Source organism: Ursus americanus, chromosome 5, assembly GCF_024610735.1.
Source record: "Ursus americanus isolate L20-20 chromosome 5, mUrsAme1.1.p, whole genome shotgun sequence".
In the NCBI taxonomy this organism is placed as follows: domain Eukaryota; kingdom Metazoa; phylum Chordata; class Mammalia; order Carnivora; family Ursidae; genus Ursus; species Ursus americanus.
In genome coordinates this window covers 64,700,585-64,723,489 of record NC_142131.1, presented here as the reverse complement: position 1 = coordinate 64,723,489, position 22,905 = coordinate 64,700,585, and the positions used below count along the sequence as shown (strand labels likewise).

Sequence of the window (22,905 nt, the reverse complement as noted above, 5' to 3'; positions counted from 1 at the left end):
AGGGCAATGGCACAAACGTAAGAGCTATGAAGAAAATGGTCTACGGTTGTGTAAGAAACCCAGACACATAGACATGGGGGCAGGGTCCTTGGCAGGTGCAAAACCTACATCCACCACGCCTATCTTTCCTGTGGTGACACAAAGCCAATATGAGCAAGAGAGGCCATAATGGTGATGAAGACCCTCTCAGTCATTTCATACAGAGCGAGTCATTCCACGTGGATGTTGTGCTCATCTACACGCAAGAACACACACACACTCCCTGCAAACACATGCTAGAGGCTAATGTGAGTCAATACTCACTATGGCAAACTTTACTCACACTCTGGAGATATTCCTGCATCTCCCGAGAAGACTATTTTCTTCTCCCTTCTATTGTTTTTTCCAATTACCTCCTATTACATCTACTCTCTTCTTCCCAATTATAATAAAAAATTCTTGAACTCAGGAATTACTGGTAACAAAAGATTCATCCTATCTTTTACTAAATAGGGCTACGTCATGACAATTTAGCTTTATTTTTAAAAAATTAAGTCTCTTGATTTACGTGGGGCCTCAGGCTTAAGAGACTAGCCACTGTCATAATCAAAATGATGCATTTATTCAGGGCAAGTCTTAATTTTCTTTGTCCTCTTCAGAAGAGTTGCAAGAATGCCTGTAAGATCTGAAGTAACGTCAATTTATTGTCACCTTTACTGAAACTTGATTCCTTGAGCCAGAGGAAGGTCCTTACTGTAGTTGATGGTACTAGAGGGAGGGAAAAAAAAATTCAGTGAAGGGCAGAACATACATAACATAGAATATTTTATGCCAATAAGAAAAGCTAGCATATCTGTATATGTAACATCTGTATATGTCTAAGATACAAGTTGGTAAAGAAAAAAAATTAGTATACAAAACGTTAGTACAGATCCAGTTTTATAAAAGAGAAAAGACAAAGGAAAAGACACACAGAAATCTGGAAAAAGACCTATCAAATATGTTATTCATAATCTTCAGGGCGCAAGAATAGGGCGGGGATCTGCTCTAGATGTCAGGTGCGCAAAAAAGTGAAAGGAACTTTCCTGACTTCAAAGAACAGGAATCAGGAAAAAAAACACACAAAACCCACAACAAAGAATGGGAACCGGGAGAATATGCCTGTGTCTGGGACTTAAGGCACGCCAGGAGCACCTCAGAATTTCCAGACAGACATCAAGTCACTGAGGCTCTAAGGGGTTGCGGTTGAGAATCTACCCAAGGTTACAGGGGTGAGAAGCAAAAAATGAGACTAAGATGAGTGTCCTTCGATCCCCAACCTGTGTTCTTCCTATAACATAGTTATCATATGGGCCTGACCCACATACTGTTTTAATACACTTGAGTAAAAATATTTCTATTAGAGGAAAAACAGCATACAAGTGGGGCGCCTGAATGGCTCAGTCGCTTAAGTGTCCAACTCTTGATTTCGGCTCAGGTCATGATCTCGGGGTCATGAGATCCAGCCCTGCGTGGGACTCTGCGCTCAGCAGGGAGTCAGCTTGAGATTCTCTCTCTCCTCCTCCCTTTGCTCCTCCCCCAGCTTGTGTACCCTCTAATAAAAAAAAAATATTAAAAACGAAACAAAACAAAACCCCAAAACAGCATACAAGTAAAAGAACCAACTCCTAGTAAAATTCTCCCTGAAGCAGGCTCCTGCGCCAGCCACCCGTGCGCTGGGTGAACGAGCTGATGCATCGTCAAGAGCCATGCTCACTCCTCTGGCCCACAGGGGCCCTGCACACCTCCCCTCTGCCTCTGCTCCTGCCTCTGCAAGAGTGGTGGCCACCCAAGGAGAAAACTGCAAGTACACCTTCTCCCACTCCCTCCTTCTGGTTCACCCTCCCATGTCCTGCTCTTCTGCTGTCTCCAGACAGAAACCACGACCAGTCCTGTCCTGGGCACTAGCTGAGGTGGGACAAGGGGGAGAAAAGTAACAGTACAGGACGGATGCTCTGGGAGGGGACAGCAGCACTTCGTCACAAAACCAAACAGAAGTGAAGCCGTACAAAGGCAGAGCACACAGGAGAACAGCGGAAAAGCACGTTCCAATGGCTTGAAGCTCAAGCACCCCCTCCCAAGCCTTTTCTTACCAAGTGGATCTTCTCATGTATTGCTTCCAGGCATCGCTACCGGACTCCCGGCCACCTCCAGTGTGCTTTTCTCCTCCTACAGAAATACACAAGCAGCTCACTTAACATGAGCGGTTCCTCTGGGGGCAGCTCCTACATGCTAGCACGGAAAGACACACACCAAAAGGAGACCGGAGCTACCTGACCAATAAGTTCACATTTAGCTCAGTACAGTATCTCCTCTACAAACAAAAGAGACCAAATAAACAGGAAAAAAGAACTAAGAGGGGGAAAAAAAAACACAAAAGGAATAAAGAGGCAACAAATTTGTCAGAAGCAGAAGAAAACCAACCTTACCATTAGATCAGATTGAGATGGGACACCTCTAGGCGGTGGAAATGTAAATTTTATTTTCTCATTTAAGCTTAGCTATATATAATTTTCAATAATATATACACACTTTTATAATATTCTGAAATGTTATATTAATGTGCTTATATTAATAAGAAGGTAATGATTCCTTAAAACAAGAAAAGGATACTATATACAAGTGTGCCACCGAAGTTCAAGAAAGAAGTCTTGGTAGTGTTTTTAGTAACAGCAAAAGAGAAAACACTTAACAGAAGAGCTAGAAGAAAAATCTGAGCAGGTGCCTGGCTGGCTCGGTCAGTGGAGTATACGACTCCTGATCTCGGGACTGTGAGCTCAAGCCCCATACTGGGGGTAGAGATTACTTAAAAATAAAGTCCTAGGGGCACCTAGATGGCTCAGTCAGTTAAGCATCCGACTCCTGATTTTGGCTCAGGTCATGATCTCGAGGTGGTGAGACCAAGCCCTGTGTTGGGCTCTGCACTCATCGGGGAGTCTCCTTGAGATTCTCTCCCCCTCTCCCTCTCCCCCAGCACACATGCGCCCTCTCTCTTCTCTCTAAAATAAATAATCTTTAAAAAAATTAAATTTTAAAAATCTTAACAAAAAAATCTGAGGAACTCTCCCATATTAAAAAAAAAAAAAAAAAAAAGAAAACAGATGGAAAACAGGAGGGGAAAGATAACAAAATTAGACAATTCTTCAAGAGATAACATTCAAATAATAATCCCAGTAATGAGAAAAAGAGAAAAACTGGGGCGCCTGACTGGCTCAGTTGGTAAAGCACGTGACTCTTGATCTCGGGGTTTTAAGTTCAAGCCGAATACTGGGTGCAGAGATTATTCTGGGGGGGGGGCCTCGGTGGCTCAGTCGATTAAGCGTGTGACTCTTGGTTTCAGCGGCTCAGGTCATGATCTCAGGGTCGTGCTATGGAGCCCCAAGTCAGGCTCAGCGTGGAGTCTGAGATTCTCGCTCTCCCTCTCCCTACGCCCCTCCCCCTCCACATTCTCTCTCTGAACAAAAGCTTAAAAAAGGGGGGGGGGGGAGAAAAAGTGAAGGGAAAAAAATTGTCAAAAAAACCACGCTACCAAAACACAACTGGCAAAAACACCCAGGCACTGAAAACTATGAGCCCCAACACTCTAAAGTTAGTCACTGGCCCAACGTCCAAGAAAAATTTTTACAAAGATCTCCACTGACACAAATAGGAGACCCCAAGTTTCTTGACGTAGGAAAAAAAGAAAGATCGGAAATTGAAGTGGACTGGGCTCTTCAACCACAATACCGGAAACCACAATGCAAATGAGTAACAACTTCAGGAGTCGGAGGAAAAATTACCGCAAACCGTGCAGGAACGGCACAGCAGGTCTGCTTGCAATGTCGCTGCATGTGGGAACTCGGCCGCTAAATAGTTCCCTATATGGATATAAAACTTCCCCAAATGATAAAAGTCTCTCGCTGGGCGTCAGCTGTTTTGGTACGATGTGGTTTATGTTAAACACCTGCATTCTGGCAGGGAGTCTGGAGTTTTGGTAGATGCCAGGGAAAGGAGGCCCAGGTGACCAGCCCCCACAAAAGCCTTGGATGCTGAGCCTCTCCTAAGTGTTCCTGGTAGGGGACATTTCACGGATGGTGCCCCAATCCGCTGACGGAAGAATGAAGCAGACCCCGCGTGACTCTGAGGGGGAGAACACTGAGAAGCCTGGCTGGGTGCTCTGGTTTCCTCTTTGCCTCACCGAGCATGGTAACATCACACCACGCACACAGAAAGAGGAGGGAGGTTTAAGAAGGTTCATCTGTGCTAACAGAGAGTCAACAAATAACGTCTAAATTGAAGAACAGACTTTGAACACCAGAAGGTGGGGCACCCGGCTGGCTCAGTCGGTAGAGCACGGGGCTCTGGATCTCAGTGCTGGGAGTTCCAGCCCCACGATGGATGGAGAGATGACTCAAAACTGATAAAGGGGATAAAGGGCCTCAGGGGGACAGACGGACACTGGTGCACACAGGCCACTCAACAGTGCAGCGCAGGGCGAGCCTGAAGAGCAGGAACCTTGCATCAAAGTCGGCACAGTGAATGTAAGTGCAGCAAACACTGGTCGAAAACATTAACAAGTGCCTTGACTTATTTCAACTGTTGGAATTACGAATGCATGTGTGTCCTGCTCCACACAGACAGAAGTATATGTAAGTATATGTAAGTAATAAGTCATACTGTAAGTAAGTTATATAGTAAGTATATTGTAAGCAAGTAACCAAGATAATCTGTTTTCACTATTGCTCATTTTTAGTTGTAATGCTTCATACACCATTGCTGGTTGGGATGGCTTAAACAAAAAGAAACTATTACTCAATTGAAGCATTAAGAACTCAAAGCTCATTGAGAGAAAATACAAGCAGAACCCAGTGGAAAAAAACCAACTTAGTATTTTATCTAAAATAAAAGCTAATGTTTAACACTTAACCACACCCCTTTAAAACTAAAAACCAGAATTTTTCGTGTGACAGAATCTGGCTTATCCCTAAAGCCACGGGTTAATATTGTTGGGTCGGAGACCATCCCCCCAAAAAAGAGATGCCACCATTTCAAGGGGTCACATCTTAGGCTAAGGGCCGCAGCTCTACTGTGATGCGTTTGAGAATAGAAAGTCGGATTTTGGACAATCTGAATATGGCACGTAAGCTCCTCTCAAGCATGTTAGACCAGATTCTTACTAGGTTCTGTTATTTCAGTTTCTTGGTCTAACTTTCTAAAAGCTGCTTCTCCTTCTCTTTTGCCGCCTGAACCGTGTCTCCTCCCCAAATACCTATGCTGAAAACCTAACTCCCAATACTTAGAACATGGCTGTATTTAGCAAAAGGACCTTTAAGGAGGTAATGAAGGTTGAATGAAGTCATAAGCCAAAAAAAGAAGTCATAAAGGTGAAGCCCTATAACAACAGGACTGGTGTCCTCCTAGGAAGAGGCACCAGGGATGTATGGGAAGGCACAGACGAAAGGCCTCGTAATGACTGCAAGCCAAGAGAGGCTGGTCTCAGGAGAAGCCAGCACTGCCCACACCTTAACCTTGGACTTGCAGCCTCTCCACCTGTGAGAACATCGACTTCTGTTGTTCCAGCCACCCACACCACGGTATTTTGTTACGGAAGCCTGACCATCTAACATACTGCCCCCAATGTGGAAAAAGATTCTCTACATACCGAATGCTCCTCCAATCTCAGCCCCACTTGTGGGGATGTTGACGTTCACAATGCCACAGTCCGATCCTTTTGGTCTGTGTGTAGAAAGGGAAGCACGGGTGAGAGCAGCAGAGAGGAAATTAAGAAACACAACAAACAAACAAATCCAAACAAAACCTCTAAGACTCTCGATGCTCAGAAATGGCTTTTCAACTATGATGGTTTCGTTTTCTTTTTTGTAAGCCCATTCACCACACAAATTAGGCTTATGTAAATTCTCAAAATAGACAAATTATACCCAAGCCAGCGGAAGATTCTGCCCAAATCCTTGGTAAAGATGCTACTTGAAAGTCCCTGTTTTACTTCATTATTCCAGGCGAAGACTTCTTCTTCATTCTAGAAGGACAGACAGTGGACGCTGTTAGAGGACACAGTGTTCAGGAAAGTTCACGACGATACATTTCATGAGATGTACCAGCATAATTTCAGGGCACAAAAGGAAACTAAAAACTCGATATCTTACTAATTCTGTTTCCCTTATACAAAGCTTTGTGGGATTTTCCCTTAATTATACTCTGAGAAACGGAGATGAGGACGTGTTTCCATTGAAGCTCCTACATCTAAGAGCTAATATTTACTGAGCTCCTATCATGTGCAACCCAATGACCTAAGCACTCTGCATGCACTGAGGTATTTAATCCTCATCCAATGATACAGGTTTTATATTATTCCCAATTTACAGATCAGGCAAAACACGCTAAATAATTTACTCAAGAATTCACTCACATACACGCCGTACAAAACATGAAATTATCCTCTCTAGTCACATGATGTGAAACAATGCGAAGACAATTTAAATTGAAGTTTCTTAAAAAGCAATCCTATAATTGCAAACAGATGTAATTCTCATTAATATTTTTTAACTTAATCATGGCACATTCCAACCTTGGTTCGATCGCTGAATATTTGCTGGCACGGCTCAGGCCTATCTCATGGTGGGGAAGGAGACCTTCTAGTTCTTCCCGTCTGCTAAAACCTCCAGTCTGTCCGCAGATACAGGTCACAGTTGTACATCTCTATTGCTCACATAGCTGCTCATTTGTCTGCTGACACTCAGCACTCAGGCTACGGGACTGCCTGGTCCCTTCCATGCAGAAGCTGACCGTGCGGCCTACACAGCTCAGGACGGGTGACACATGAAGGGAGCCATTCTCCATAAATTCCAACCCTGGTCCTCAGCCTGCCTCGGTTTCCCTGGCAGCGGGCCGGACATGCTCTCCAGTGTAACTGTTCATCCCATCATGGTTTAGCCTTCACCTTCAGACTCCTACTGTCAGAGTGACTTCCTAAAACCTCCTGAAAGGCTAACCGAGTGTAATTTCATAAACCTTCCTTTTCTTTAGTCTTCTCCCTTGTTTCAACATCAAACTCCAGAAAAGGGAAACGGAATCCATTTTTACCTTGAATTTAAAGACGTAAAGAATTGGCGCAAACGTCTCTGTGTGTGCAATGGACGCGTTGTGGGCCAGACCTGTCACAATTGTCGGTTCCACGTAATTGCCAGGGCGATCCATGGCCTTCAGTAGAGAAATCAAGAAAGAATGAAGGCATTTTGTTTTCCAGTACTTTGGGTCAGAGGACACCACCTTCCCCTCTACTTAGAAGAAGAAAATAATAAACACCATTTTTACAGATAAATTATTTCCCCAAAGTAACTTCCCATCATGAACAAAAATATTCTCTCTCCTGTTGATACTAACTCAGCTGGTCAGAGAAAAATAGAAAAAGTAGTGAAGGAGAAAAAGCTGTGACATGTGACACGACCAAATTACACTGAAAAAACAGTTATACGTGGCTTTTTATAGTTTATATAATGTAAAAATAAGTTATCTACACTGTGTTTGAAGACTGTATTACATCCCCTATCCCTAAATTCCTACATGGCAGCCTTAACCCCCCCAGTGTGACTCAAGCTAGAAACAGACCTTTAAGGAAGTAATTAAAGTTAAATGAAGTCACATGGGTGGGGCTCGAATCTGACAGAACTGAAGTCCTTCCAAAAAGAGGAAGAGACACCAGAGGCCTATTCTCTCCACACTCAAAGCAAAGGCCTTGTGAGGACACTGAGAAGGTGGTCATCTGCGTGGTCTGTGTGCCAGGAACACAGGGCTCACCAGAAACCAACGCTCCCAGCACCCGGACTTTAGACTCAGTCCTAAGAACTTTAAGAAAAGTAAACTTCTACCCTTAAATGACCCAGTGGGGCTCCTGGGTGGCTAAGGTGGGTAAGCATCTGCCTCAGGCTCAGGTCAGGATCGCAAGGTGCTGGGATCAAGCCCCACAAGGGGGCTCCCCGCTCAGCGGGGAGCCTGCTACTCCCTCTCCTTCTGCCCCGCCCCGCTCATGCTCTTTTTCTCACTCTCCCAAAATAAATAAATAAAATCTTTAAAAAGAAAAAGTGTCTAGGCTAGTCACTACTATACAAATAACTAATTTTGTGGATTGTACCTCATACTTGTCTTTAAATCTCTCACTTATAGTACTACACATTTTCTTGCTGTTTGATTTGACTCTTCATTAACGTCGTACTTTTTCTTTTTTTGCTAAAATTTCTTCCTTCGTTAAGAGAGGTACTAGGATGCCTATTTCTAAATGAGCTTTGTATTGTGCTGTCAAAGTCTTCTACCCTGTTATTTGTGCTTGGCATGTTTTCACGTGTCTGTTGACAGACATTTCAAAGTTCAATGGGAAATGCAAAATTCAGTTCTGTGGGAAATCAGTTCAAAACTCTGCACCACTACACAGACCATCATGAGGGCTACGATATATAATATAAAAACGGGACTACTACATCAATGCAGAAATGAAACCCAACTGTCAACCCATGGATCAGACCAACACACTGACCAACTGAATGGCCAATCAGTTATGCTCATTATTTTCATGACCCTTTATGCCAAAATTGCCTTTATAACCAATTAGTTATGCAATAATAATATCTTTGGTGAAAAGGCTGGCAGCAAAGATGTCTATTATGGCCAAACTACCTAGTATCCCGTTTTTGATACCTTGCCTTTTGAAAGTAACCACTAAATACGGATTCTGACTGCTCTGACTACAAAGTCTTGTACTGTTCCAGGAAAAGGTGGTCTCCCTTCCATACCAATTCCCAGGGACTCAATTCAACAATTCACGACTCTGAGTTTCCTGTGTGTCCTTTCAGAAATGTTCCATGCATTTTATGTTGTCACTCACCAAAACACTGATTTTCCCCTTACAAAAAGGATAGAAAAAAGAAAGACAGCAGTAGGAGACCCTTCACCCATCTGCGCGAAGCCAAGTTTGTGCCTAAGAAGCAAAAATGTGTCACTACTGAGCTCAGGTGTCATTACCTTGCCACCAAAGACCACGGTGCCACCTTCTTTCTTTGCCTCCTCCACTGCTCCCAGAAACATGCTCACTGCCTGTTTGGTGTGGAGTGGCCCATAGAGAACACTAGCTGCAGAGAAAAAGGAATGCTCTTAATCTCACCCTGAATTATTTTATTATTTTATTATTCGAAGAGCTCTCCCAATGAGCCCCATCTCTTCGTACAGCCCCCCGGGGTAGAGCAAGAGTCAGCAACCTTTCCCAGTAAAAGCACAGGAAATAAGGAAGGCTCTGCAGGACGTGGCCTGCACCGCAACCACTTGTCTCTGAGAGGGGAGCGAAAGTAGCCACAGAAGACACGGAAACCAGGGAGCAAGGCTGTGTCCTGACGAAGCTCCTCTACCTGAACGGGGGCAGGCCAAATGTGTCAACCCCTGGGTTAAAGGAATGGCTATCAGTTCATCAGAGCACTGCATTAAAAATGTAAGATCACGAGATCATTCTGTAAAAAACTTCACAGGCTCAGGAGTTGGCGTGGAATTTAAGGGGAAAAGATGGATGCTGTTGGAATCCAGAGCCTTAAAGGTGACCGGGGGATAGAGGGAGAAGGGAGATTCCGATATGCTTCAGTGAGGAGATGGCCTTAGAGCACCAGTCATGGGAAAAGCGAGGTGAAGAGCATTTCCGGTGGGAAGGGTAGCAGGATCGTGCCTGGGACACTTGCAGCTCTGTGAGAAGGATGGAAAAGCTGGAGCTCAGGGAGCAAGGAAGCAAATGGTACACAGGAAGTCAGGTGGATAAGAGGAGGAGGCAGAGGTCCCATCATGAAAGACTGAGCCAGAGCCAGAGGGACTGGGAAGGAATCCAGGTTTTAGCTGAAGAGCAATTAGCAGTCACTGGAGTGTAGGAAGAAGGAAAGTGAATTATTTTTCACCTCATTACATTTTTTATAAAGATCACTCTGGCTTCTTTGAAGGCAGAAGTGGAAGCAGGCAAGTCAGCTGGGTGACTCCTGCAGCCTTCCATGAGGACCGTGGTGGCTTGCACAAGCGTTTTAAGAGTGAAAAGAGAGAAGCTCCTTCAAGTCATTCCATCTGAACACCACGTCCTAAGCTCACCCACCAGCTGACGTCAAGTACTCAAGACCCTAAGCTAGGAGCAGACGTGATACCCCAAGTGCCCAATAACCCTGCTTCTAATGCCCTCAGGCCTCTCAGGAAAGGAAAAACAGAAAGTGTAAGATCAGAACCACTGGTAAGACCAGCTGTCAAAAAGAACATCTTTGAAAATAAACCAGATACTCACAGTCCCATGGGTTCCCCACACGGATCTGCGCATAGGACTTTTTAAGTCTATTTACAACTTCATCATGGATGCTTTCGTGTAAAAACTAAGTGAAAAAAGAAACATTCAAACAAATAGTCAAATATACAATTTTGTAATAATGTGCGATTTTCCATAATAGTACCGATTTACAACTCATAATGGTTTTTAAACACTGTGACCTCTGAAAACGTAAGTAAATAAAGTATTAGATAATTTCTAATTTTAATATTAACCACATTAAAGCAGTAATTTCCACCTGGTGGATGTTGAAAAAAATTTTAAGCCATCCCTTTGGACCTATCTGGCCAAGCTCCACATGTTAATTAAGCCTGTTTTTTTTCCTAGAGCATTCCACATCTTAACTATTAGAGAACACAGTTTATCTGTCCCAGTTGTGGTGACTATACACCACAGCTGGATGGTCAGCCCACTGCCGCTGTGCAACACGCCCTTAGCCTCAGGCCAAGTAGGGCTCCAGAGGAAGGCCTCAACCAGGAGGACTGCCCTTGGACTCACTTGAGGGAGGACATAAGCTCCATGCTATGTTCCCAATGATGGAGCTGAACTTGTCAAACCATCCTTTCTCTGGGTTGGTCTCCATGTAGCAAACGGACTGACAGCCATGGAGAGGTCCACAGTACTGGAATGGACTCTTCTACATACCACTAACTGTCCCTGTGGAAACCCCTCTGGGCAGTGAGTGATCGTATCCTCTAACCTTTAACACTAAATATAAAGCCCGATTATGCACACTTGCCCCAACACACAAAGGAAAAATAACACTCAGCTAAACAGACAAATGCTTGACCTCCATCTCATTTCAAATGTCACCATGTGATTATCTTTTGCAGAACCAATTTCCTTCTCAGCGTTAGCACAGTGAATGCTTAAAGCAAACAAATGCAATACACTGTAAATGTTCTATGATTTTTTTGAGAGCTTCAACTATGGAACAAAGGAAATGCAAATAATCAATTGTTGTAAGATACATGAAAAATGAATGCATGAAAAGTTCCAGAAAAAGGATGACTTACTTTCCAGATATCTTTAATTCTAATTAATTTACATTATGTCAACCTTATGAAGAATGGGTTCATTCTCACTATGGGTGAGAATAAAAACACGAAGTAATGAAAGTCAGGGTTGTACCCCACACAAAACTGAAATCTAGCTCAAATCTACGTATGGAAATTAAACGTTCCAAACCACACCTCCCTATATGCTCTTAATACTGACGTGTTCTACACACTGGTGTGCAAACTGCATATTCATACAGAGACAACAAAGTCATTTGCTTTTCAATAAACCATGCATATCAAGTCTAGATCTAATACCAGACTTACAGGCCCAAAATTAAAATTTTAGTATTTTACTACTTAAAGTGTTTTTATGAAAAAACTAAGGCTATCTTTTAGCAAATAATTTTCAAATTCTCCAAACTTTTAGCTGATTTTATTCTCTAAGGGACATTGCACTCTGTCCGTATTGTCTAGGTTTAACACTGAAAACAGGTCTCATCCGCCACTCAAACTCCAATCAAGGAGCATGAGTCTGCTTCTGGTTTGGAGTGGAGGGTGAGGCCGAGGCCCTGGTTGATCAGCGTCATCTGCCGTGAGCAAGGAAGAGAGTAACAGAACCACAGAGGAGCCAACCACACCCGCAGAACACATTTTTCTAGCAGTGCTTCCACACCACGTCCCAACAGTACGATGTGATCCTAAGTGGGGCCTGAAGACGTCATTCGACGTCATGTGCCCTCGCAGACACACTCACCAGGCGCCTCGCGGTGGTACACCTCTGGCCAGCCGTCCCCACAGCTGCGAAGAGAGCTGATGGAACAACTAAGCTGAGGTCTGCATCCTCAAAAGCTGAGAGAGACAAACAGATACCCATCAGTGTCGCCAAGTAGACTTGCTAACCAGTACTAAATGCTGCTGCCAGAAAGCTCAGTAGGAGACTACCAGCATTTCCCCTGTGACAGAAGCACGCTCACAGCGCAGAGGCAACTTTTCTTCCAGGGAGGATTACGTAAGAGTAGAATAATGAGCTCTAAGGTCTTTACCCCAGTACAGATGTCAAAGGAGAGTAATAATGGTATGTACCTCATGGGATTACTGTGGGATTAAAGGAAATAACTCACATGAAACAGATGAACACAGTTATCTGTGAATACCCAGTGCTCGCTAAATGCTAACTCTATTTTAAAATGAACGCTCTTTAACTAGATGGGTTCAACCAGAATAAAGCCATCACCACATACTTTATAACTTCTGGTGTACACCACAAATACGTAGGCATTTACGGAAGACGATAATGATGGCAATACACAAATTACCAAATTTTGCCTTTTATCACAAAATCCATGCTTCTATCAAGCAATCATCCTACTGATGTTCTTATCCAGAATAGGCCACTAGCCTATTTCCTTTTTCCAAAAGAAAAAGAGAATCACGTCAACTCCAAGCCTATGGGTAAACGATACAATGCTTTAAGGAAGGGCCCCCTCCCAATATAAAAGCACTCAATGTAACAGACAAGCTAATTTTTTAAATATAAAGGAATCAGGAAGTCATGTTAAGAATTACTTACTTATTCTAGAGAAATATGTGGACAGTTTTCAGAAAGCAGGAGAAGGAAAAAATAAGAAATCATGCCACACTAGAAGTCTCAGGCGCAGGCTCCAAGCCGCAGGTAGCATTTCCCAACGTCAACACCTGTCCTTCCTAGTCCTCTCTGCCTTCAAACCTTTGCGTCCTGTCTCGTAAGTAAATCCTGAAACCTAAAACTATGTCTTAGACACACACAGCAGAGGAGGGATGAGTTTCTATGCGAGTTCTGTATGTTCACTGTGGCTACGGAAAGCTATTCTGAACAGAAAATAAACGAAAGGTAGCCTTACCAATAATGGCATTGTTTCCTCCAAGTTCTAATAAACTTCTCCCTTTAAAAACACAAACACACATTAAAGCCCATTTCAGTATTTAACGCACACTGCAAGACAGCCTGAAATGACAACCTATTTCAATTACGTCTTAATTTATTTTTGGATTCCAAGTGCAGTATGAGCATTGCATCCATGTCAAACTTCTTCATTTTCATAATTATACCATGGTTATATGACACAATGCCCGTACTTGTAAGACATACACCAAAATATTTAGTGGCAAAGAAATACAATGTTTTCAACGTTTCTTTAAAGGTTAAAGAAAACCAATATGCACCCACAATTTATGTGCATGCGTTCATGTTGCTGACGAAAGAGAATGATTAATGGAGCAATGCATAAGCCACTGGGTAAATTTCATTAAGGGTATATAGGAATTCCCTGTGTTAGTCTTGTAACTTTTCTCATGTGAAATTATACCCACTGAAATTCTTTAAGTCTGGGAAATTGTGTAATTTGCCAAGATATTAAACACAGATTTACCATATGACCTAGCAATCCACTTCTGAGTCCTTAACCAATAGCTAAAAGGTGGAAACAACCCAAGGGTCCATCAAAAAATGAGCAAATAGGGGTGCCTGGGTGGCTCAGTCGTTAAGCGTGTGCCTTCAGCTCAGGGCGTGATCCCGGCATTCTGGGATCGAGCCCCACATCAGGTTCCTCTGCTGGGAGCCTGCTTCTTCCTCTCCCACTCCCCCTGCTTGTGTTCCCTCTCTCACTGGCTGTCTCTCTGTCAAATAAATAAATAAAATCTTAAAAAAAAAAAAAAACTCAAAAAAAAAAGAGCAAATAAACAAAAAAAGGAAGAAGATTCTTACACACGCCACAAACATTAAGATATGCTATGTAAAGGAAGCCAGTCACAAAAGGACAGATACTGGGTGGTGACTCTGCTCATAGGAGGTTCTTAGACTGGTCAAATCCACGGAGAAAGCAAGCAGAATGACGGCTGCGAAGGGCTGGAGAATGGCAAAAATGGGGAATTCGCTTTTATTTGGGGTAAAATTGGGAAAACAAAAAAGTTCTGGAGAAGGATGGTGGTGATGGTGGCACAACATGAAAATGTACTTAATGACACAGTATACACTTAAAGCGGTTAAAATGATAAATTTTGTTGTATGTATTTTATATATACATATATATACACACACACATTTTTACCGCAATTAAAAGAGTTAAGAAATTTAAGAAAAATTTTTAAATCAGAAAATATTAAATAGGCAAAAAGCTATGGTTCATAAGTCACCATGAAATCTCTCCTCATCATTTGATACGGCGCCTTCAGATCTCTTTCCAGTGCATTTATATTTATCTGACATCATAGGAAGTAATTTGCTCTTACACCTTTTCCCTAAGTTGTTAAGAACTGTCTGAAAAATCACTGCATACTACTTCAAGAAGATGATGGACCCAATTTTACTTAGCTACTGCTCTAGTGTTGGATAATAATTGGCTACTGATTATCTACCTCTTGATTATCTACTTCAGTCAGGGCCGTAGGTCTAACAGAGCTCCTGATACACAATGCCAACTTACATTCCACGAAAGTTACACAGCAGGCTACGAACACCACTCTTACCTTACACACCTCAGCAATAAAGAGCAGAAACTTGCCTCAATTTCAGAGCTGTTTACTGCTGATCTTTTGAATTTTTCCTTAAATGCCCTTTAAAATCAGGGGTGCCTGGGTGGCTCAGGTGGTTAAACGTCTGCCTTCAGCTCAGGTCAGGATCCCAGGGTCCTGGGATCGAGTCCCACATCGGGCTCCTTGCTCAGCAGGAAGCCTGCTTCTCCCTCTGCCTCTGCTGCTCCCCCTGCTTGTGTTCTCACGCACTCCCTCTGACAAATAAATAAAATCTTTAAAGTCAGCTTCTACGTTCCAATTTTAGTATATGTGCTGCCAAAGCGAGCCCAACTCAACTTCTACATGAAAGTTTCATTTAATTGTGATATCAGGAGCACATGTGCCAGCAGAAGAACACGTTCTCTCTCCACTGCTCTGAAACAGTTAAGCATCCAGGGGACAGTAGGAGGAGATGGGGCGGTTACAACCAGAAGTCACTGCTACTATCAGCTGTAGACTCTGCTACAAAGAGGACTCAATGATAGCTTGGCTGCCTACAGCAGAGGATGACGGTACCTGCTAAGAGAAGGAAGGCAACAGCAGATTCCACACCGAACATGGGCTCCTGCCACACCGCTTCAAGGGACACACCGCAAAGAAGGGACCTCAACATTCCGTACCCTCCCAATTCTCTATGTGCTCCCTAACCCTATTCATAACCAACCCTCTCCAAGTAAAGAACCTCTAACTGATGATAGAGGATACACATTTCTAAAGACTGCAATCCTTCTACTTAAGAGAGAGTAACAGACTACAGCTTTGAGTAAGAAGGGGAAAGGAGAAGGAAGAGATGAATCTGATCCTGAGCACCCCGCACAAGCTTCTCGGGCCAGGTGGATCTTCGACCAAGTACCTATTCAAAAGCTTCGCCCATTTTTTAACTGGGTTGTGTTTTATATTGTTGATTTTTTTTTTTTTAAGATTTTATTTATTTATTCGACAGAGAGAGAGACAGCCAGAGAGAGAGGGAACACAAGCAGGGGGAGTGGGAGAGGAAGAAGCAGGCTCCCAGCGGAGGAGCCTGATGTGGGGCTCGATCCCAGAACGCCGAGATCACGCCCTGAGCCGAAGGCAAACGCTTAACTGCTGTGCCACCCAGGCGCCCCTATATTGTTGAATTTTAAGAGTTCTTTATTCTACATACAAATCTCTCATTAGATAAAGGATTTGCAAATACCTTCTCCCACTCTGTAGGCTTTTCCTTCCACTTTTTTGTTAAGTTTCCTTGGAAGCACAAAAGTTTTATTTTTTATAAAGCCTACTTTATCTTTTGTTGCTTGTGCTTTAGGTTATCATATCCAAGAAACTACTGCCTAGTCCAAGTTCACAAAAACCTATTCCAACATTTTCTTCTGCATTTTACAGTTCTGGCTCCCACATTCAGGTCTTCAAAAAATTATTTTTTGTGTAGGATAAAATAGGGGTCTAATTTCATACCTACGTACATGGATATCTAGTTGTCCCAGCACCCTCTGTTGTAAAGACAACCAGTTCTCCATTGAAATGTCTTGGCACCCTTATCAAAATCAAATACCGGGACACCTGGGTGGCTCATTCGGTTAAGTGTCTGCCTTCAGCTCAGATCATGATCCCAGGGTCCTGGGATCGAGTACCACACCGGGCTCCTTGCTCAGCGGGGAGCCTACCTCTCCCTCTGCCTGCTGCTCCCCCTGCTTATGCTCGCTCTCTGACAAATAAACAAATAAAATCTTAAAAAAATAAAAAAATCAATCAAATGACCAGAACTGTCAGGGTTTATTTCTGGACTCTCACTGTTATTCCATTGATCTGGACGTCTATCCTTATGCCAGTACATTATCTTGATTATTGCATTTTTGTACCAAGTTGTATTATCAGGGAGTATGGGTCCTCCAAATTTGTTCTTTTTAAGATTGTTCCAGCTGCTTGCGGTCCTTCACATTTCATCTAAATTTTAGGATCAGCCTGTCAATGTCTCCAAAGAAACCAGGTGACATTTCAAAAGGGACTGCAATGAATCTGTGGATTACCTGGGCAGTACTGCTCGTAGGCTACAACAGTATTAAATGTTTCAAAATGTGAAAATGGAACGTCTTTACATTTACTTACATCTTCTTTACTTTCTTTCAATGATATTTTGTAGTATTCTGTATAAAAGACTTCAACTCCTTTTGTTAAATTTTTTTCTTTTTTAGATTTTATTTTTAAGGGGCGCCTGGGTAGCTCAGTCAGTTGAGCATCTGCTTTCAGCTAGGGTCGTGATTTTAGGGTCCTGGGATTGAGCCCCACATCGGGCTCCCTACTCAGCGGGGAATCTGCTTCTCCCTCTGCTCCTGCCCCCTGCTTGTGCTCTCTCAATCAAATAAATAAAATCTTTAAAAAAAAAAAAAGGTATTTTATTCTTTTTGACACTACTGTAAATGGAATTGTCTTCAGACTTTCATTTTCAGGTTGTTCATTGTTAAGGTATAGGAATACAAGTGATTTTTATATAGTGATCTTGTATCCTGCAACCTGACCTTACTTATTAGCTCTAATGGTTTGTAAAGATCCTGTTTAAAAGCAATGCCTGGGGTGTCTGAGTGGCTCAGCTGGTTAAGCATCTGACTCTTGATCTTAGGGTCCTGAGTTCAAGCCCTGCACTGGGCTCCATGCTGGGTGTGGAGCCTACTTAAAAAAAAAAAAAAAAAAAGCCACACCTTTAGGAAGGGGAAAATAAATAAACAAAACCAATGCCTTTATAGCAAAACAGCTGGCAGATTTAGTAGTCAAGTCTCATTTTAGGCTAGGTTTAGTCCAAATTCAGCACAACAGCCAAATAATGACAGTCAATATTATCCCCGAAAACCTCTTTAAGAAGCCATAAAGTGGAGTACACAAAATTCTGCGTATACAACCCTTGTCAGTCGTATATGTAAAAGGAGAACAGACTTATGTCTTCCATTCCATATTCACTGCAGGTACTGTCAATCCCTGCACCTATCTAAAGTGTGACTCTTCTGTCTTTAATTTGCCAAACACTTCCAACAGAAATCAAGACACGTATTCGACAGGATTTCAATTTCGTCATTTAGGGGGGAAATGACTTGCTTTTCCAAACTATGCTCTTAAATTTGCAATCTCCCCATTAATAACTGTATCACTTTTCTCTTTTACATGGACAAATAAACATGGCTGACATCCCCAAAGAAAAAGGATCAAGGAGAAAAACCCAACTTTGAGATTTCATATCCATACCTGAGGGAATCGCAATCCCTGAGTAAACCAACACTTACCAAACCTCTCCTGCACCATCAGGGCCACCTGTTTTCCCACCTGTGTGCTCCCGGTGAAAGACAGCAGGTTCACCCGCTCATCTTTGGCCATTGCTGTGCTGCAGGGGAACAAACACAGTCACCCAGGGAGAGAACCGCAGCAATGGTGCCTCCTACCGGCACCGGGCCAGAGCACTCTGATGGCATCCCTCATCACAGAAAGGCACTCAAGTCTATCCCAAGAGCGCAAGCAAAGGTCTTCAGAAAATGAACCAGATCTACATAAGCAGAACCATACAGTCTAACAGGCTAACCTGGTTTGGGAAGCTCTGTGTAAACGGAAATCACCTCGAGGACACTGTTAAGGATGCAAGTTGTGGGGTGCCTGGGTAGCTCAGTTCGTTAAGCCACTGCCCCGGTTTCAGCTCAGGTCATGATCCCGGGGTCCTGGGACCTAGCCCCACATCAGGCTCCACACCCAGCAGGGTGTCCTGCTTCAGGATTCTCTCTCCTTCTTCCCCTCCTCCCACTCACTCTTGAGTGCTCTCTCAAACTATTTTTTTTAAAAACGGATGAAAGTCTTTCCTATACGTTATAACCTTAGCATTTCCTTGATGAGCATCTCAATTAAGTTGCAGACTCCTAAACTATTCATTCCTCGATGAATTAAAAGTCTGAGGGACGCCTGGGTGGCTCAGCTGGTTAAGCATCTGCCTTCGGATTGGGTCATGATCCCAAGGTCTTGGGATAGAGTCCCGAGTTCAGCTCTCTGCTCAGTGGGGAGTCTGCTTGTCCCTCTCCCTCTGCCTGTTGCTCCCCCTGCTTATACTCTCTCTGTGTCGAATAAAATAAATAAAATCTTAAGGGAAAAAAAAGAATTAAAAGTCTGAAGACTACAGGAAAACATCCTAAGTATCTCACCTAATAAAGACTGTGCTAGGATTTCCATTTACCCCTAAGAAATATAGACCAAACACTATACATCTGAATCTCTTGGCTCCGGGCTTCAAGCACTTGGTATGGGCCAAGCAGATCAGCCACAGCATGAGACTAACTGTAGGGCCGGAACAGCTTGATGGGATAATGCATGGACATGTCCCCAGGTTCAGCCCAACAAACATGAGCACTGGTGCTCAAAAGTGGCTGTTGCTTAATGCATGCCTGCAAACACTCCTCCATCATCTGAGCTAGTCCACACCCATGTGAAGGGCTGGATGCTCAAAGACCACAAAGACTAGGTCTTCTGTTATAATGTTTAAATGACATGTAGATAATATTGCCCTAGGCGCTATACACGTGTAAGTTGTATTTCCTATTATTTCTTCATTTTTATCAAAAGGACAAAAGTATTATTTCTTTCTGAGACTGACAAGTAAGTGGAGTAGTACGGTAAGTGAAGGAGGGAGACCAACGTTTCAACCAAACCAGTGTGGGTTGTAAGGCCCGACTCCTACCAGAGCACAGCTAATTAAAGTCTAGGCCAGTAGTAGTAACCTCAGCTGTCATCAGGGATAGCTCCTGGCTTAAGAGGAGGCTCTGATATGATGGTGAGTTAAAGAAACCAGGCACAAAGCCCATGTGTTGTAGGATTCCATTTACATGAAATGTCCCCGTAGAGACAGAAAGCAGATGAGTGGTTGCCAGGGGAAGGAAGGGGATGCTGAGTGAGTGCTAACGGGTATGAGCTTCCTTTCTAGTATAACAAAAATGTTCTCGAACACAGTAACGATGGTTGCACAACACTGTGAATATTCTAAAAACCACTCAACTGTACCTTTTTAAAGAGAGAATTTTACAGAATGTGAATTATACAGCAATTTTCTAAAAATGATACATTTTTTAAAAGATGCCCTATCCCCAGAGGTCCCTTTTTTGTTCAGCTGAAGAACCTGGACAACTGGACAGGTTCTCAGCTGAAGGAGTGAAACACCACTGGACTCCAATTCCACAGCTTTGCTTTCTAAGCTCCCTCCTCTACGAACTACGTGGCAGGAAGCCAGACTTCCCAATGTTACAGGAGTTTCTTATTTTAGGTTATACACACCTCACAAAACTAGCTCCAGGCAATTAAAAACACAATTCTTACTCATCCTCTAACAAAGGCTATGTGCTAACAAAGTGAAGCCCAATGAGGTACATAATAATAACAATTCCAAAAAACCCCTCTCCCCTCCTCAGCTGTCCTGGGTTCATTACTCTAATAAAGAAGATTCTAACCAATGGACATGTGATCCTTCAACAGAAAGCTGCTCTGGGCCCACTGACCTACCCGATGTCCGCGCCACCGCAGGTCAGGGAACAGATCGCACCAGGCAGCTGGTTGTCCTCCAGAACCTTGGCTATTATCCTAGAAAGGGAAAAATGATTACTGAGAAAGGGAACAATTTAATTTCTAAGGGTTTTGTTTTTTTTTTTAAACTGGCAGTAACTTCCCACCACCTGACTTCCCTGTTTCAACTCTCTCCCCCACCCCTTGCCCCACACCCCCGTCCCCCCCCCCACCCCCAAATAGCATACTGGATTTCACCTCACATATTAGAGACAAGGTTAAAAGCACAACTTATTTTCCCCAAAATCTAAAGAAGAAAAATACATGGAGTGCCTGGGTGGCTCAGTTGGTTCAGTGTCTGACTCTTGATTTCAGCTCAGGTCATGATCTCAGGGTTGGGAGATCCAGCCCTGCATCAGCCTCCACACTGGGTGTGAGGGCTGCTTAAGATTGTCTCTCCCCCCTCTCCCTCCCCTGCCCTTAAAAGAAATAAAAGACAAAAGAGAAAAATACACGCAAAAAAATAAAAGACACAATGCACTGGGTCAGGTAGCTCAAGTGTTCATTGTCTCTGAACACATGGCTGGATTCAAGATGACAGACAGAGCACGGGCATTTTTTTGGTATCTGGCCCCAAGTCCATTAAAATGAGGGAAAGAAAAAAAAAGGAATAAGGGCTGTAACCCAGAAAAATGAAGAAAAGGAAAGGCAGTTTCCATCAGCAAATGAGAAGTTTCAACATATTGCTGCGAAGAGACACCAGCCAGGGAAGTGTCAAGGATGGAACGGGGAACAGGCCCCAAACTTAAAGAAGCTGCTGAGGAGACAGAGCAGAGGGAGCTGGACCTTCCAGGAGAACCTAAGTGAGTTCAAGATGGGTGTCCACTGGTCTCACACCGAAACCTTTAGTCTGGAAGTATCAGGAGCCTCCAGGCTACAGAGCTGTGGGCCAGCAGAGCTTTTTCTTAAAACATTATCCTACAACTTAGGTTATTCGAGTTAAAATGATAAATACAGTTCAATGCCACTTCAGTCTGACGATGAGATGTAAAAAGGGCTCCAGTAATCCAGGTTTCTCGGACGCTGGGTTCTTTAAATCATTTTGAGTGTTCCAAGGAACACGGGCCCAAACAGAGCCAAGGCTCTTTTTATCCATCACCCTAACCTTCTAGGAACTTTCTAATTTAAATTAAGAAAAAAAAATCCAAATCCTGTAGCCACTTCCATAAAAAAGATACCATTGTTACAGATATATTCTCCAACTGTCATCCAAAATGTCCTTTATAGCAGTCTTCTTTTTTCCCTGTCCATCAAGGATCACATGTGTAGCTGTCATATCTGAGACCAGAAGTCAGGCTGTACAGTTTCTTCCAGGGACTCGGGGTGCATCTACTGTCTGCACAAGGAGACAGACCATTCTTCAAGGGTGGGGATTCTACTTTGTGCCTAGGGGTTCACCTAACCCTTTCCCATACTGCATGAGCCTCTGACATTGGGTTAACTCTCCGGTTCTGCTGCCCCGGTTGCCTGGTCAATGTTGGGAGTATCAACAAGGCTACAGAGACACGGTATGACTTATGCTAGAAACGACCCCTGAACTGGTCAACTCCATCTGGACTGGGCTAACAACGTGAGAACTGAAAATGGAACCCTCAGGCTTTCTGGTCACCCTTGAGCACAGGGCCTCTGGTAACTTCATGTCCCTTCTGGGTAGCTAAAAGCTCTGCCTATGGAACTGTTCCAAGACATGTTAGGTCCTGTGGGTCAGCAGGCTTTTATGCTAGGGCACCCCCCGTATCTGCCCAAAGCAGATCTCATCTCCCTACTCCTGCATGAGCTGCTACAGAAACAAGGAATGAGGAGAAATACTGGATGCTATCCTCCTGGCCAACTGTGACCTTCCCTACATCCTTCTCAAGAGAAACAGGCGCAATGCGTGGCCTTGTCGTCATCTGCGAATCTGAACGCTGGTTAACATGACGGCACCCGTGGTGAATTCAGCAAAATCTAGAATCGTTTTACTTATTGTTTTCTGTAACACTATCAGGTAACATTCTCAATTATCTAAAGAATCGGCCATGTTTCCCTATGAACATATCAAATCCTTCAGACTGTTAGAGCAAACACATAAATAAGCTCAAAGCAACAATCACCTAGAACATTTGAAACTATTATCAACATAGGTATTTTAAACTAGCTGCTTACTAACAACTGGCAAGTCTGTTCACTATGTGGACAGTAACTGTTTGGGATTTTGTTGTTGTTGTTGTTGTTTTTTAATTCCTGGGAGGCAGCTCTTTCTGCCCATGGGTCCTGTCCCGGTGCTTCAATAAAACCAACTTTCTGTACCAAAAAAACAAAAAAAAAACAAAAAAAAACCCCAAAAAACAAAAAACAAGAAACAAAAAACAAACAAACAAAATGCCTGGGAACCTCATTATTTCTATAGATGTGTTCTGTCTCATGTGTTTTGCAGATTACAGTTGTCTGTAATAGTTAAAT

The 22,905-nt window shown here is 43.2% G+C and overlaps 1 protein-coding gene across 8 annotated transcripts in view; it reads right to left on the bottom strand.

The window, feature by feature from the left end:
- ALDH7A1 (aldehyde dehydrogenase 7 family member A1) overlaps positions 1 to 22,905 on the bottom strand; it is a 111,888-nt gene that overhangs the window by 74,225 nt on the left and 14,758 nt on the right. For 7 of the 8 annotated variants that reach the window (XR_015724587.1, XR_015724589.1, XR_015724590.1 and 4 more), the window contains exons 8-18: positions 20,404 to 20,481; positions 18,156 to 18,253; positions 13,233 to 13,274; positions 12,107 to 12,201; positions 10,313 to 10,397; positions 9,031 to 9,137; positions 7,099 to 7,215; positions 5,937 to 6,034; positions 5,660 to 5,733; positions 2,112 to 2,187; positions 691 to 747 (exon numbers count right to left, since the gene is read on the bottom strand). Coding sequence is in view for 4 of the 8 variants with exons in the window: in XM_087862344.1 (XP_087718470.1) it covers positions 693 to 747; positions 2,112 to 2,187; positions 5,660 to 5,733; positions 5,937 to 6,034; positions 7,099 to 7,215; positions 9,031 to 9,137; positions 10,313 to 10,397; positions 12,107 to 12,201; positions 13,233 to 13,274; positions 18,156 to 18,253; positions 20,404 to 20,481 (925 nt within the window). In the remaining 4 variants the exon portion in view is untranslated. Of the gene's footprint in view, positions 1 to 499; positions 748 to 2,111; positions 2,188 to 5,659; positions 5,734 to 5,936; positions 6,035 to 7,098; positions 7,216 to 9,030; positions 9,138 to 10,312; positions 10,398 to 12,106; positions 12,202 to 13,232; positions 13,275 to 18,155; positions 18,254 to 20,403; positions 20,482 to 22,905 lie in introns of those variants that run through there. The other variant, XM_045794820.2, reaches the window with a different exon arrangement.